This window comes from Columba livia, chromosome 2, assembly GCF_036013475.1.
Source record: "Columba livia isolate bColLiv1 breed racing homer chromosome 2, bColLiv1.pat.W.v2, whole genome shotgun sequence".
In the NCBI taxonomy this organism is placed as follows: Eukaryota; Metazoa; Chordata; class Aves; order Columbiformes; family Columbidae; genus Columba; species Columba livia.
In genome coordinates this window covers 152,878,587-152,896,288 of record NC_088603.1, presented here as the reverse complement: position 1 = coordinate 152,896,288, position 17,702 = coordinate 152,878,587, and the positions used below count along the sequence as shown (strand labels likewise).

Below are 17,702 nucleotides of genomic sequence, written 5' to 3'. Positions count from 1 at the left end.
TGGCTGTGAAAAACTGTACTTTTTTGCAAAGCTATTACTGTAGTACTTTAAATATGTGAAACATCAAAGAACTCAGAATCCACCAGCAGCTCCTGCTCCAAGCCAACCTGAAAAATACCTTTAGAACTCCTTGTGAAATTATAGTCAATGTTGCCTTCTCAGTGAGCTGGTAGAGATAAAAGCCAGTTATGATCTGATATGGGCTCTGTCTACTAGCACAAAAGGGTGAAGGAAAATGAAAAATGTTGAAAAAAAATGATTAAAAATACTTTTTTCTGACAGTTTTTTTGGTGTAGTTAATTTAGGGAATTAATAGCCACAAGACAGAAAATCAAAATATTAGAACTAGAGAAAAGATTGTCTAGAAAGGTAAATCATTGCTAAATTGCATACAAACTTTGGTAGCTTATGTCAAGCCAGAGTTTCTTTCGGTTTTTAAGAGGAAAGCTCCCTGAAGTACAGTCAACCTGTAATCCCCTTTGCAAGGCGTTTTGGTTTCTCTGGTGAACCACCACCATTGGCCACTGATGATGAAAAGTGTGAACAAAATGAGTCACTGAACAATGCCTGACCCACTCTTAGTCACTCCCACCCACTGCTGGTTTGCCCTTTATTTCAGCTTGATATATGGCTTATATCCCAACCAATTCCTTAACCTCAGCATCTTTTGGTAAAATATTTGATGTCTCTCCCAATTGTAAAATTCATTTATTTGCTGGTATAATATGCTTCTCTTCTGCGCCTTTGATTATTATCTCCGGTTAAAGCATCTCAAGGCTCACAAATATATTTGCTCTTTCAGTTTACTACGCACAGATATATATTCATCATTTTCAACAAGGATGTATCTTAACAAGTCGCCCCTTGTGCAAGCCATAGTATCAGCCTGCCTTAAAAACTGATTAAAGCTATCTATTAGTGTAATGCACCAAAAATTCTGGGAGGGTTGGTATTGTCCATGTGCTGACACACATGCCTCTCAGGCAAACAGCATGATGTTTCAATATGTTCCCCACTTCAGCTTGCAGACATTTGTTGTTTATGTATATATGAATATGTATTTATATGTATATCTGTATAAATACACAATATACGTATATATGCATATATAGGCTGTGCAGGAATCTTCCTTTTTTTTTTTTTTCTGTATACATACAGCACTGAAAATCATTTGACTTTGGTTTGTAGCTGAGGGAATCAGGCATGGCCACTGTGCATGTTCTAAATTGTCAATGCAGACCCTGGATCCACATCAGGGACAGCGTATTTGAGGGGGTATCAGATAGCATGTCTTTCACTATATTTAAAGGACTGAAATGACACATAGCTCATGTCCAGGCAGTAGCAATACCTCATTTTTGTGCCACGAATTTGAAAGTCTTCTTTGGGACTGTGTGGGGCTGTTATATATAGTTTTGCTGAAAGATGTTCATCCTTGAGAAATAAACTACTCATCTGTGCAAAGTGTTTAGAATGACCCTCACACTATTTTCTTATGAAACCCATTTCATTTGAAAATGCATATGAGGGTAACATATTTATTTCATACTGATACCGATATCTTCCAATACCTTATCTCCTGTCTGACTCTATTATCTAACTAATAAAGAGTTGTTTAAAAGGAAAATAATTTTGTGAAATTTTCTAGCCACTAACTAAGGTTCCTATGAGACACCATACACAAGACAAAGAAATAACCTCTTTTTCTGGCAATGAAATCGAATTACTTCAGAGTCAAAGAGCTTAAGCAGCACTGAAGGCAGTTACATGGCAGGAGCAGCCTGACGAGGATGACAACACAGTCTCTACTCTTACCCTATCAGATTTTATTGTTGCCTTTTTTTTCTTTCTGGAACTACAGCTTGAATACACAGCAAGGCTGGATTTTCTGTGGCGTGTTCAAGCAAAAGAAGAAATCAATGAAATGAAGGAATTAAGAGAACACAATGAAAATATGCTACGGAATATTTTACCCAGTCACGTTGCCCGTCACTTCCTGGAGAAGGATCGGGATAATGAAGTATGTATCAGTTTTATTTCTGATACTTTTTTCTAATTAGCAAAATAAAACCAAATCTGCTAAGATATTCTTAGAACTTAGTTCCTAATAAGATTCTTTACACAAATACTGCCAATATTTGGCATTTGTTTCACATTAAAAAACATTCATGTTTTAAAGTAAAGCATTCTGCACTTCTGCGACCACATCTGGAGCAGTGTTTCCAGGTTCAGGCTCACCAGTAGGAGACACATGGACCTACTGGAGCAAGTCTAGTGGAGGGAAACCAAGATGACCAGGGAATTGGGGCACACAGCATATGAGGAGAGGCTGAGAAAAATGAGATTGTTCCAACTTAAGAGGAAAAGGCTGAAAGAGGATGTTATCATTTTCTTCAACTACGTAACAGGTGTTTATAGAGAAGACAGAGCCAAACTCTTCTCCAATGTGCAAGTGGAAGGACAAGAGGCAACAACACAAGTTGCAGGAAGAAAAATCTCAGCCAAATACAAGGGAAAAAAAAAAAAATCCCTGGGAAAGCAGTATTGCATCAAGGCTCAGAAACCTTGTGAAATCTCCAGTCTTGGGGATATTCAACCCTCAAATGAACAAAGCCATGAGAAACTTGACCTAATTGGCCCTGCTTTTAGTGGGAACTGTGTTAGATGACCTTCAGAGGTCTTTTCCAATCCATGAGCCTTTGAAAATCTAGTATTCTTAAAAAGGATATGTGAATTTAACAGAATGATTATGCAAACTTAAGGCAGCCCAGTATTGTAGAAGCATTATTACAGCCCCATCAGTTAGTACAGGAGGAATCTGTGCAATGGGAAGCAACAGACCTGAGCCCCTTGTATCTCCAGACCCAAGAGAACATTTTTACCATTTCATATTACCCTCGATTTGCCCCTTTGGGGCAGTTAACAAAGCATCCATTGCAGAAACATAGTTTGTGGGTATGTTCCTAAAAAGTGTTTGTAATACACGAAGAAAGGCTGGATAATGGCATCTCTGAGTATTCCTAAGACGGAGTTTGAAGAGATGTTGCTGAAGGGATAAAAGAAATTCCAGAATTTGTTTCTGAAAGTAGCAGTAAGGCACTCGCTCTTTACATGAAATTAGGCAAATGCATGGTATCATATTACCTGTGAATAAAAGCTATTGTGTGATGAAACTGGAATTTTCTTACGTAATGTTGGAATTATCTTTTAAAATGAAGAGGTCACAAGTGCTGCAAGATTCAGGTACTGCTATATCTATTTATCGGGTAGAAAAAAGGGAATCAAAGCTACCCTTTTCTGATTGTACATTTTGGAAACAGACATAGCTAGAAGAATTAGACTGCAAAATGACTGCATTGTGTTCTGAAGATGTGATTTCAAATATCACCTAGGGAAAGACAACATAGTGAGAAGCTACAAGGAAAAGCACTTCAGAAATCAGCTTCTTGAGGAATTTTATACTCTGTGGGTAATAAACTGCCATAAAAACACTGCTCTGCACATAAGAAAATGTATGTGTGAAAGCAACCAGGTTAAAATGCCTCATGGCAAATGGAGCAACCCTGATATCAACCATGAGTGTATTTTGGCATATCCTCATTATGGATTTTCAGGGAATATATGTCCTCTCTTACACATTCATTTACATACACTCACATGCGCAATAATCTTCGAACGCAGACAAATGCCCCATGGATCACTGCTGATGCTCCAGTAATTTGCCACTGAATTGAATTCTACCACCCCTGCTTTTTGTAAGGTAATTTCCAGAGTGACTATACTTGGGGATGATTTATGCGTGAGCCGGCTGGCTGTAACATCTACCAGATTTCAGTACAATCAATCCTGCCGTTCATGTCTGGCCATTAAGTTAATTTCTCTGCTCTCAAAAAATGAATTCCCAAATATGTACTGTAAGCATTTTCTCATAGATGTATTATTTCTGTTTTGATGCTTCTTACCAAAAATAGAGCAGCTGAAGGCTCAGACAGTTGTTTTCTGTCCTCATGATCTGGGGAAAGTGTATGCCTGAATGCATATATGCTTCTCCTAGCACATATTGTCTAGTCCTCCATAAGCATCCATGAACTAACGTGTGTATTACATTTTCTATACTTAGGAAAGAGAATAAGTGTGTCCTTAGAGTATGGTTTCCATGACCCTGCAGATGTTCTTCAGTGAAAGAAAGTGTAAAGTCAGGAAGGGAGTCAGTCATGGTTTTTTTCTCAATCAAAGCTTTGCAGTATCCTTGGAAACCAGCAGAATTTTCCCACTTTTACTATAGGCCACATTGTAAAAGAGTCTAGATAAGGAGCAACATTAGCAGCAGAGTAAATTACAGGGCAGGAGTTCAGGATGCTTTCTAGGGAGAAGCAGGATGAAGGAAGAAGAGGAACCTGAGGTGTTCACAGTAGGTATACAGCGTCTAGCATCAATTCCTTTTACCATGAGAGCAAAGCACTAAAATTTCCTAAAGCACACTGATAAGAACATTGAGAAGCAACTACTCCAGGTCAGAATGTCATGAGAGAAGTCACAGAAATTGAAGTATCTGCCATTGGGTAAAACCACAGAGGCTAAAGCTAGAAACAATTAAACAAAAGAGAGTGCATGTGGTTTTGGTAAATTAGTCACTAGAAAAGCACACTAGGAGTTGTTGGGGACTATGTCCTAGGCTCTTCTAAAGTTGAAGTTAGTTTTATTACTAAAATTTTATTTGCATTCAGTGAAGAACTGACTGCATTTTCACATATGTAGTGACAAGACCCCATCCATAAATGAATCTGTCAGTTAGTACCAGAGTGAATTATATGAATAACACAAGTAGAAGCTTATCCCAGGACAGACTTTATCCTATTAGCCTCCTGCGTCCAATTCTTTATAAGCTGCTTTCTGCCCAGTAACTGCTCACTTATCACCCTCACTTAGGTTTCTCCCTCCTTCCAAACCCTAATAGCAGAAACTTTCCCAGCGCCAGGAAACCAAATGGCTCCATAGTCCCCTTAGGAGAACCACAGTTTACCATAGAGCAAGAGCAGGGGCTCTCTGAAAACCTGTGAATAAAAAACACTTGTAAAGACCTGCAGTACTGTGAAGTATAAGTTATCCATTTGAAAATGTGCTGAGGGGAATTCCTACGAAGATGTCATATTAGACGCTTTATATGGCCCCATCTGATCCCTGTTAATCAACAAATTTAGAAAAATATTGTCAACTACAAACATTTGCAACACAGACTTAAACAATAAATAATAAACATTAGGTTCCTTTTACTTGCTTAACAGTGTTTGATCCTCTGGTATTCATAGCTGCAAATGAATCCTTCATTTCTTTAAGTGGTTCCCCATATAAATCAGAATGAAAAATTCTATTTTAGGTTTGCTGGTGTAGACTCTGACCTCAGAAGCAGAAAACACAGGCTTTCAAGGAAAGGGCAAACCCTGCATATAATCCATGATAAAAATGTGAGAGCCGCCAGCTTTCTCCTGTTGAATTTGGCTAACACTTAATATACTAAGGCTAACCTCATACGCATGAAAAAAGATAAGAAACCTATTTTAATTGCAGCTAATTATGTTCTCATCCCTATATTACCACTTCAACACATTTTTCTTCTCTGTTCTTTTAGGAATTATACTCTCAGTCCTATGATGCTGTTGGTGTGATGTTTGCTTCTATTCCTGGATTTGCTGACTTCTATTCCCAGACCGAGATGAATAAACAAGGAGTAGAATGTTTGCGCTTGCTAAATGAAATCATTGCAGACTTTGATGAGGTAATACCAGCTACTAGAGAAAATATGATAGCACTTAAACAATGAGTTCCCAAATACCAAGTATGTCATCCTAAATTATCAAATTTAGTAACTATTCTGCTTCCAATATCTTTTTACTTCAATTACTATTACAATTGTCTATTTTAAATTTTGTACTTGGTCTTGCCAAACTTTAGTCTGAATGATGTAGTGAGATAGAGACTGAAATTAATAGTTACTTGAGTATAAACACACATTAAAAAAACAACAGCAAAAGCAACAAGAAAAACAAAAACAAAACAAAACCAAAACAAAAACAAAACAAAAACAAAACAAAAACCAAAACAAAAACAAAACAAAAACAAAACAAAAACAAAACAAAAACAAAACAAAAACAAAACAAAAACAAAACAAAAACAAAACAAAAACAAAACAAAAACAAAAGTAAAACAAAACAAAACCAACAAACAAAAAACCAAACCAGCAAACAAAAGAAACCCTACAATCTGCACCAGTGTATCTAGAAGTAGATCATGCCTTAATTTTGTAGAAGAAAGAAGGGTGAAGGTATTTGCAACAGTCCTGGAAAGCAGTGGTCTAAATCCAAAAAGATAAAGAGACTGTTTCAAAGACATTATTCAAATGGACTCAATTAATATTAAAGGTAAAATAGCATCAAGTTGAATGGGAAGCACACAGCTTAGAATCAAAAGTTGGATAGAGAATGAAAGGTGTTGACATATTAACTGAGGAGATTGTCTGGTCAAATACATCATACAGAGGTAAATGAAGTAAGTTTGCTTATTGTGCTGAGGAATGCAGAGGTGAAGGGAAATGCAAAAAAAAAATAAAAAGAAAAAATAGGATATAAAAAGGAAAAAGAACAAATTTAAGTATCCTGTCCAGTTAATTTCAGAAAGGGAGATGAGGAAGGAATAAAATAAACAGGAAAAGTCAGATCCCCAATGTAGATATTGCCAGGTGGAAGAGGAAGTCAGGAGCAAGGTCCATGGTTGGTATTGCAGAGTCCGCCAGCCAGTTAGCAAGGAAGCTTAGACAGGTGTTATCATGTCCTGCAGTGAGTCCAAGATAAATTAAGAAAAGAGACAAAGCACAGATCATCAAAGAGCTTTGAAAAAAATTTAGAACTAGGAAGGGTGAAAAAATAAGGCCAAAATTATCCCTTGTGAGGAATTTAAATGTCTACACTGCAAGCAGTTTTCAGGACTCTGTAGCCCTCCTGAGATCCCCAAGTGGTAGAAGCAGAATCTGACCCACCTCTGTACTTAACAGTGAGATTGGGTCTGTGTGCCAGGCTGGAATGGTCCAGATAAAAAAAGGGAGAAGAAAGTCACAGATGGTAGCGGTATCATAGGTCTGTGACTCTGTTTAATGGAGAAGATATTGAAAGAAAAAGTAGGAAAAAGACATTATTTTCAGAATTCTGCTGAGCAAGAAAAGATTAGCATTAATCTCGACACCAGGGGAGAGGGCACATGGATAGTGAGAAATCTTTGGGAAAATATAAAATATCCTACCCAAGGAACTCATGCTCTGTTTATCCCAAGAAATTTTTCTATTGTAGTAGAGTATTGACTGGAGAAGTGATTAGTGTTTTGTCAGCAGAAAATTAATATGCAGTTCAAGAGAAACGAAAGAATTACTTTGTTTCCTCAAAAGGAGCTGGATCTGGATCTCGCATCCCACATGAACTGTGTTGCCATGGAACAATTGTCTAAAACAGAGAAGGGAAAAACTCCACTTAGATTTGAAAAAAAGAGAACATCTTTTACCACTTTGGGTCTCAACTCAAAAAGCATTGCCAGCATGCAAAAGCTTTTTTAGAGAAGACAAGAAGGCAAACTTACTCTTTGCATCTGGACTAGAATTCTGTCCGTAGATTAAGCATACAGAAAATGTTTGGGGTTTGTTTTGTTTTGTTTAAAAAAAATAAATCAAGCATCTGCAGAGTTCAGACCTCTCCAGGGTTTAAAATAGAGCTGAATGAAGATTTTAGAATTGCTGTCTTTCTTTTTTTTTTTTTTTTTTTTTTATTTAATAAATCCTACCTTAGCCCTACTTTAAAATTCTATCAGCCTTTGAGGATCTAGCCTAGAGTTTTTCTTTTGGTTTGGGTTTTTTGTTTTGAAGAGAAAGTAACTCCAGGGGCTTCAGAGGAAGGTACTAGAAGAAAAGATGAAAGTGGCAGGCATATAACTGGAAAAAAGAGATTAGAAAAAAGAAAAATAAATTCTTTTTTTCATTCCATCCTGAGCAGCAAGTGCCAAAGGCCTCTCACAAGTTCTGAAGAATTTATTTTCAATTTGCTTCTCTGATAAAAGCTATGTCATCTTAATTTCATAAGTGGAAAACAAAGACACAAAGGAGTAATTGATTTTCCCGCTTTTCTTTTTTTTTCTTTTTTTTTTAAAACAAAGATATCTGTACCCATATCAGAATGTAAATATGAACCTAGATAAGGATCTTAATTTCATCCGTCATCCTTCCTTATCCTGGACCTCTGCATGGGGAATGTTTACAGAGTGGAAGCTCATAGAAACTGGACCAGGGTTAAGATTACCAAACTCTGAGAGACAATGAAAGGGGGAATTTATCCATGTAATTGATCGGATAGGAAAATTACTAATGGAAAATAGGATTCACAGGTGATGCATCCCTGTGCATGTTAGTAGAAGAAAAAACTACTCTCTTACGGGAAGAGCTCTGTCACCTTCTAAGTTCCTTCATTGCTTTTTCTGTAGGTATAAATACCTGCATTTTTCTCTGAGATCTTGCACAGCTGTCAGCACAGTTCTTGATTAATAGTTCTGTTTTTCTTTCCAGATCTAATTAAAATGATTATGGTTCATACTTAATGCAAAGCCTATTGCTATGAATTAATTTAAGACATTTTGTCATGCGTGTTCATATAATCTTCACAACAGAATTCCATTGCTGCCATGGCAATTACTGAAGACAAGGTTTTCATCAAAATGCTAACCCAATACTATATTCAGGGCCCTAACACCTGCTCTGTAATTAATAAAGGACATAATTAGGGACTGTATTACGTCCCAGACATGTTTAGTTGAAAAATAGATATGTTCCTGGTACAGGCAGTAAATGAAATTATGTGATCCCCTGCTGACTGCTAACCTACTTCCAGCATAGTCATGCCATTAGTTTATTCTGTCTGAGCAGTCTGAAAGGTGATAGGCCAGACAGAACAACTGAAGTCAGTAATCTTACCCATGGAAAAGGAACCAGAAGTCATTTCAGATACGGTGTTTCAGGGCAAATGATGTTTCCATGTAAATGAAACAACATAATGTCACTATTCCTTGTTTTTCATGACGTTCCTTGCCAAGATTGTCTGCTGTCTCGTTACAGCTCTGGAAGTCAAATGCAGATGTACAGCTTTAGAGCACAGCAGATCTGTTGGCCATGGGAAAACTTTACTCCTCAAGATCATGGGAACACCTCTGTAGAGATACCCAAGTGTAGAACTCTTAGCACAGGAGTGTGAGATATCACTACCTCGCGCCATCTGAGATATCCCAGGTTATTTGAGACACCCACATGGGATTGTCAGGTCCCATACTATACCATCAAAAACTCATGCTCTTCTGGAGCAAGTCATTGGAGATCTTTCAGGGAAGCATGCTCTAGATGACAAGAGACATCTGTGTTTAGAGAACTGAATTGAGTTCCTGATCTTGAATCAGATTCTATACTTTGAGTCCCTTCCTTTCCTTACATAGATAATAGTAGTAGGAATGTTGTGTCCATAGAGCCAGGAAGATGTTTCTGAAGGAAAGCAGTGGTAAAGATACAAATCAGTCTGATTTGGAAAATGTGATCTGCCCATGACAAGAATATCTGGATTATTTCTTTCTTCTTTCTAGAGGAGTTTCCTTGTTACTACAAAACAAAGTTTACAATCCAGATGTTATTTTGGTTTGCAGCTAGTGGATCTGTGTTAGAGAGTCAAAGGCAGTCCATTAAAAAGTAGTGAGTGATGGAACAGAACCTGTCAACAACTGCACAGGGTAGGAGCCTGTAGAGGATGCGGGTTGTGACTGGGTCTTTCTTAGGGAGCCAGGGGAACCTTGTCCAAAAACTCATCTTGGAGAGTAGGTGATTGACTTTTCTCAAAACACTGCCTTTGCTCAGGGTTATTTTTCCCTGATGGCTCACAAATCTCTCAGTTTCCAAATTATCCAGGCTTCCTGACAACTGAGGCAGAATGAGAGGTGTTGGTTGCTAGACTGAGAAAAGAAGATATAGATAGATATAGCTATAGATATAGCTATAGATACAGATATATACATATATTTAGCATCATTATAAAATACAGTTCTATATGATTTCTTATTTTGTACTCAAGCACAGTGGTGCTGACATGACAGTTCATACATCAACAAACAAACATGAACATTGAAAAACCTATTTTCATAATTACACATTTTTATATTAGTGTAGTCTTAAGACACATACAGGGTTAAACTCCCGTTCTTAGAGATGCCACACCAAAAATAATATTGGAACATTTCTCTTGAAGATTATGAGTCTTGAAGGATTTTTTTTTTTTCTGGATTGTAATATTTTTTCTAGCCTTTTTAATCTACCATTTATGTATCATAGTGATATTACAGTTGGGATTTGTGCTTTAATAAGAGCTTTCTTGTTCATGGGCTCTTTTTTCCTGCCATTTTCTTTATCCTGCAGTGATTTACACAGTGTTTATGACAACAAATTTAATATATGGTGTTGCCACAAGTAGAGGTTTTTGGCAGAAAACAAGATCCTGCTTTCAGACTTTGCTGATTACTTTGCAATTGTGTTCCATGTCCTGGAACATTCTCTTTTGCACTACTTTGTACATGTTTCATTGCATGTGTATATCCCAGGGGCTACCTCCATATGACCTTGGCAGTACATGAATGTCGACATCATGCCATTAGTTGCTTCTCAGATACCAACCACGTTCAAGTGTTTGAAAATGTTCCCTGAATTATCTTGGTAAATTAGTAAGCCTGTTTAAAATGTCATAAAAAATAGCAGCTCATTTAGGACTGAGTTGGAATATCTTTCCCCAATATCAAAATCCATCATCCTGTCATACTGTGAAGAAAGTAGTTGGTAAATAAAACATTATTTGAAGAAGGAAAGAATCTATCTATCAGACAGGATAAAGCTGGAAAAAACAGATTTGGAAACAATAATGAATGAGAAGAAAAAAGATAACATGAGATTATTTCTTCTAAATTGCCTCACAGCCAGCAGGTTCTTTCTTTCTTAAAAAGAGTAATTTCAGATATTTATCGCATATTTTAAATTACTGTGCTGTTTGCTGTTGCTTCCAGCAACCATCTGGAAATGAAAATATAGCCTGTTTTTAACCACAAGCATTTTCTCCCCTTGCCCACAAACCTGGTGCTCTCAAACTGCTCACAAAAGCCGAGCCGCAAGAAATGATCTTTTTCTTTAAGAGAGCAGTTGGAAGAGCTGCCCTTGTAGGAGGGAAATGCAGATAATGGGCTTTTCTGGCAATTTGAAGAAAAATGAGAAGCAGGTCAAGATTTTGGACTTTCCTGACTTGGAAGGGAGCCATTAACCATATGGCTTTGTGTTCCCTGTGCGCGATGCTGTGCAGCCTCCCATTAGAGACAGATGGTGCGATATCTGCACACGAACAGCAAAGCTTCCAAGACCCCAGCGCTCCGGCTGACGTACGCTGTGGTTTGTTCAATGGCAGGGGATATTTCATGTTATGCTTTTGGTATGTTTCTCTCTTTGAATGAAATAATCCCTTTAGTTTTTAATTGACAGGAAACTCAAACCCACAAAATGGAAAAAGAATGCCTGGCAGTGTATAAAAGAAGGGGGAAATGCTTCATTAAATTTTTGCTTGACCACAGCAAGAATTTTTTTCGTTCAAATCCCAACTAAGTTGAGGCTTTAGAGATGAAAGTTTGAAATTCCTTGTGTCTATGAACTGCTTTTTTGTTTGTTTGTTTTCTCCCAGGACTGCCTAACCATATTGATACCTAAATTTATTAGATACCACACTGAAGCATCATGAAGTTTACTGGGGTATTTCGGTATTAAAATCAGCAAGACACATTTTTAAAGCCTGTGATGGGGTCATTTGTGCCCATAGCCCACATAAAACTATTGTTACTGATAGAGTTCACAACCTGAACTCTGCTTATGTCTCTCAAAGAATATAAAGCTTTGGCTTCTATTTCATGGAAAGTCCAAAATTAAACTGTGAATATGGACTTAGAAGAAGGACCACACTGTCACTCCCGCTCCACTAGTGCATTAGTCACTAGACTAAATTTATTCTTCTTGCAGGTTCTCAGTCTGACAAATTCTTGATTCCTACTTAGCACCTATAGCTACCCCAAATAGATACGAGAGTTTACCACTTCCCATTGGTTCCCTGTGTTTTTTGTAGAAGGGGACAATACATAACAAAAGTGCAGACCGAATGACCCAATGGACACACCAGTGTTAGGTCTGACAGTAGCAGATGAAATCACAGAGTACAGGAGAACTTAAACTCTCACAGAAGTTCTTTGGAGTCATCTGTCTCCATCCATTGACTGTGTAAGATGGTTAAAACGGGCATTGCAAGTGAACTGGATTCTCTTTCACACTGGTTTCATCATCTGAATTGTTGCTGTATCAGCACTTGATTTGTAAACTGAGCTCGTCCAAAAGAGATTTAGGAACACTTTTAAGTGATCACGTTTACTTATATTTGTCCATAGATACATAGAGAGCCTGTCTTCACTAATTTTCAGTGACTATCCCTCAGAAAACAGAGGACTCATCTGAATTTGAGTTATGCTGGAATATCCGTGTGTTATATTATCCATTATGTGATTTACCGAACAGTACAATTTAGCTTGAATGCTCTATGAGTAGATAATTTTGTTCAGTATGTCTCAGAATCCAACTGGAGGATTCTATGAGTATAATGACTCATTTTGATATCTGTAGAAGCATTTTGCATTAAGAATTACAGAAGTAACAGCATTTTTTGACATATGTATTAGTTACTAGGTGAAGAGAGATTTCAAGATATTGAAAAAATTAAAACGATTGGCAGCACATACATGGCCGTGTCAGGATTATCACCTGAAAAACAGGTAAGACAATAGTTTTCATTAAGAAACAAAGCTTTTGGCATGTTCCACTGTTCATATTAGACAACATTAGCGTTATCTTTCTGTTATTTGTAGAGCTGCCTTTGCTAAATAAAATAGACATTTGGGGCTTCTGACAGACAACAGTTGCACTTCTTGATGAATTGAAATGTCATCTTGTGCTCAGAACAAGAACCATATGGATTCCTTCCTCAAATTCAGGCTTAGAAAAAGAATCTCCTTTCAGTCACACTGATGTGAATCTAGAGCAGGTCTATCTATATCATTGGACGGAAGTTAAAGTTACCACTGTAACTCAGACCAGAATCTGGCTGACAGCCTCCAAAAATCTATGAAGAGAGAGGATCTATTAACTGACAGAATACGTATGGAAGTGTAAGGTTGTATTTAAACATTTTTTTTAATTATGTAGCTGTATATCTACAGGCAGCCTGATAAACTATACATCAAAAAGAAAGCAGACTCATCCGTTCAACTGAAGAACATCACAAAGCATGAAAATCTGCACTCTGCCCTCATCACAGAGATGTAAACCAAGCTGGGGGAAAAATCAGCCACAGGGGACACATGCACAGTCACTGCCATAAACCTCAGATAAGTCAGATGAGAGAAATCCATTCATAATTACACCCAAGGATATGCCTGAAGTGGCTCTCCAAAGGAATAAGATGAGGCTCTCAAATACATCCAGCAAGAATCTGGCTGTTGCTGAAATCTGTCTTGCTTGGCAGTCGGTGCCTCTCCCCAAGGAAGAGCACCACAAAAAAGGTTGTGCTGTCCTAGATCAACCACAAAGTGGGAATCAGATCTGCCCACATAGATTGCAACTGCCAGAAAAGCAAAAGCCAGATTAATGTGAGCTTTATAAATTAGAAAATTTCCATTGTTTGTTTAGAATACATTATAAAATATGTGGAGTATAACTAGCTGAGCATCTCCCACCTACAGAGTAACGAGTGATGATGACAGCTAGAAATCCACAAAACTAGGCATGCATGAGATTTTGTTTGTTCCAACTCAAAATGCTTCTGTACAGAGATGAGCAAAGAAAGACTGAACAACAAGGAGGTAGCTGGTTACACAGCTCCTAACTGCTTCTTTTAGCTCCTGATGTGAGTAAAAATTCAAAGGGAGAAAATCTTTACTGCATTTCCAAGACTGATTAATTTTTCTTGAACTATAATAGCCTAATGGAATTGTTATGGATGTTTTAAATATACTGATCTCCATACATACATGTCTATCACCTTGTCAGCATCTAAGAGGTGAGGGCTGCCAAGGAGGTTGGCACATTGTGAAATGATTGAGGCTGAGGACAAGGAGTGAGCACAGCATGAACAGAATGGAGTAATGCCAGAGAGATGTTTATATTCCAGATTAAAAACTATGGATGACAAAAATTGCAAAAGACTGGACTGCATGGCCCAGGGAGAGCCTTGGAATGCTTCATTCCTATGGACTGGAAATTTGTTTGATAAAAGCATTACTAGTTTCAGAATAGATAAGATGATACCACACCATTATCGCACCAAAACCACAACTGTTCCTTACTCCACTGTCCACTCAGAGAAACAATTAGGGAGTTCCCTGTCCTCGAGAGTCTCTGCCCCACCATCTGCCCTGCTGGTGTTCTGGGAAGACCAAAACCCACTCCTGGTCCCCATCTGTATATGGATTTCCCTACAGGAATGGGAACCCAGGGGAAGGAGCAGGGAGTGACTTGACTGCTATAAGAAGAGGTGATTGATCAGCTACAGAATAGCCTTTTCTCTCCACATAACCATTCCCAGGTTGGCTGGCTTACCCTGTTGTTCCTGTCAGTGTTCCATCCCTGACAGCACTGGAATTGGTGCTTTTCCTGCGTGACAGTTTCAGTAAAGGAGAGTTATGTCTTTCACTTCTTCTGCTCATCCCTGGTTCTCACCAGTTTTTGTCTCTTGCACCTAAGCTAACTCAATCCTCTCTATACTCTCTTGCTCAGGCTTAGATAGATTTCACATGCCTTATTAATTCCCATGTTTACCTGTCAAACTATTGACGGGAAATTACTTTCTTTGGTACTTCATGCTAAGTTCTATATATCCAGGTATACAAGTATAATGTAAATGGGAAGCATTACCATTAATAATGCCCTACTTGGTTCAGTATGCTGAGACTGTTCTTATGATTTCTAAATTAAGATACTTGACACTTGGTAGGGATGGGTGGGAGCTGGGCAAATTGCAAAATCTTTCTAACATGTTGGTTTATAACTTAATCCTCAGCAATGTGAAGACAAATGGGGGCATTTGTGTGCTCTGGCCGACTTCTCCATAGCTCTGAATGAAAGCATACAGGAGATCAACAAACATTCATTCAACAACTTTGAACTCCGTATTGGTAAGCAGAGTTCAAACATGAGAATTAAAATGTGGTTTTGTCTGCAAGGATCCGGCTCTGTAAGTGTACCCCAGGAGCATTGCAATGACCTGTGCAATTTCAAATACTTCACATACTGAAGCTCCTCTTTTCAAACTGACTTAATCCTAGGCAAAGTTAGAAATAAGAATTGCTCTGTTTGCAGATCATAGGCCCTGGTTTGGGGACTGCAGAATTTCTAAGGTTTAGTTTCTACTAAACCTTTAGAGTAGTACTTTGGTTTTGCAGAAAAACTGAATGCCAGTTCTGACCTGACCTGTCCCAGTGGCAGCAGCTCTGAATTGCTGTGATGGAGAACCTGTTATCCTGGATGGGAAATCCTGGATGGGAAATCCTGGATTGGTAGTAAGAAGGGACATGAAAAGGTGGCCTGAATATATGCAGCATGGTAGGAGCAAATCTCACAGCTTCTCATGCTGACTGGATCACTGGCCAAAACCAAAAAGCCAACCAGAAGAAATGTGTTCTTTATGTACTACCCTGCCATAAAGAAAAGCTGAAGTATATTTGTCAGCCACAGCATGAAGGGTCGCAGCATCACTGTCTGTGATCTGGGCTTCCTAACAGTTTTAAACAGGATACTCTCAGTTCCCAAGATTTCTTGGGCAAAATGCATCCAATCTAAGTAGGTATGGACCACTGGCAAAGATTTCATAGAGCATGAATGCAACAGCGTTTCGAAGCCACTTCCCTTACCAATTTAAAAAAAAATATTCTTTAAAAAAATGTAAAAAACTAAGATACTTTTCCCAAATATGTGCCTTTCACTATCACTAAACATATTCTCAAATCACTGATGTAGAAAAAAAAAAGCTTCCTCTTTATTATTGCTTGTCTTTAGTTCATGCAATAATCTTACAAGATATAGACTTTCAATAACTTCCTAGAATACTCTAACATTTTCACTTCATGAAACATAGGAATGTAAATTATTGATTGTATAGCACTAAGAAGGTTGCCTTCGATAACTATAGACACAGAAAGATCCTTCAGAGAGACCTTTCCTGCTACATAAGAATCAGTTTGCAGGAGCTTTGGCAATAGTGTGCTGAATACAGATGATACATAAGTATTGTGATTCCACTGTGATGAATGTCCTGACCTTTTTTTCTTACTTTCTTTGTATATACGTCTCTTCCTTAAGCTCAGTGATAGGCGTATCTGAACCAGGTTTCACCTGCTTTTTGAGTGCAAATATGGTTTTCAGCCATTCTTTCTAACTGGCTACCTCTTCTCAATTTTTTTTAATAGGGATTAGCCATGGCTCTGTTGTAGCAGGAGTTATCGGTGCTAAGAAACCCCAATATGATATCTGGGGCAAAACAGTTAATTTAGCAAGTCGAATGGACAGCACAGGTGTTAGTGGCAGAATACAAGTGCCTGAAGAAACGTATCTGATCCTGAAGGACCGGGGATTTGCCTTCGACTACCGAGGAGAGATTTATGTCAAAGGTATCAGTGAACAGGAAGGAAAAATCAAAACGTATTTTCTTCTAGGAAGAGTTCAACCAAATCCTTTAATCTTACAACCAAGAAAACTGACTGGACAGTATTCATTAGCAGCTGTTGTACTAGGACTTGTACAGTCTCTTAACAGGCAAAAACAGAAGCAAATCCTTAATGAGAACAATAATTCTGGAATCATAAAAGGACATTACAACCGGAGGACTTTGCTCACTCCCGGTGGATCTGAGGCAGCAGTCCAGGCAGAGGGGGCTGACAAAACTGAATTGCCATAATCAGCATTTTGTTTGTGTTCTTTTTTTTTGTATTTCTTTTATATATAAAAATAAATATACAAATAAAAACGATTTAATTTTTTTTAGAACGAGTGTGATTATTTTCTGGTGTGATGTTTCTACGAGATTTTAATTCCTACATTTTAACTAATGGTGCCCCCATCTCTCCCCTCAGCTGTGATTAACTTCTGGAACTCCAGACATAGTAGCCTTAAGCCACCACTCTGTTGTGCCAGTTACCTGTAGAAAGGGTCAAGAATAAACCCCTGACTGAAGAGATTTAGAACACAAATTTATATAGGGAGTTAATCACAGGGAAAGGAGGCAATACCATCCACACTTTTTGGGTGAAAGAAAAGGCATAAGGAGATTGAGTATGTCCTTCTCACCTTTGGTTGCCTTCAAGCAGTTATATGCACGTAAGCTAGTTGCCTGGTGTCCATAACAGCCAGGGAAAAGCTAGTCGATGAAGCAAAAGGATTTTAAGACGTATCTATCTGGGAGATAGATTAGGTTGATTTTAGCCTAAACCCACTGATTCCATTGAGTCCACTGGCTGTGGGCTGTTAAAATAGCCTCAGGCCTTTTCACAAATGGGTGACTGCTCTGTAG

General features: G+C 38.1%; 1 protein-coding gene across 2 annotated transcripts in view; it reads left to right on the top strand.

The window, feature by feature from the left end:
• ADCY8 (adenylate cyclase 8) overlaps nucleotides 1–17,162 on the top strand; it is a 129,568-nt gene extending 112,406 nt beyond the window's left edge. For both annotated transcript variants that reach the window (XM_021298860.2, XM_065054417.1), the window contains 5 exons: nucleotides 1,862–2,020; nucleotides 5,630–5,776; nucleotides 12,823–12,915; nucleotides 15,198–15,312; nucleotides 16,603–17,162. In XM_021298860.2, coding sequence (XP_021154535.2) covers nucleotides 1,862–2,020; nucleotides 5,630–5,776; nucleotides 12,823–12,915; nucleotides 15,198–15,312; nucleotides 16,603–17,090 — 1,002 coding nt within the window. In that variant the 3' untranslated portion in view covers nucleotides 17,091–17,162. The remainder of the gene's footprint in view (nucleotides 1–1,861; nucleotides 2,021–5,629; nucleotides 5,777–12,822; nucleotides 12,916–15,197; nucleotides 15,313–16,602) is intronic.
• Nucleotides 17,163–17,702: the final 540 nt, after the last annotated feature.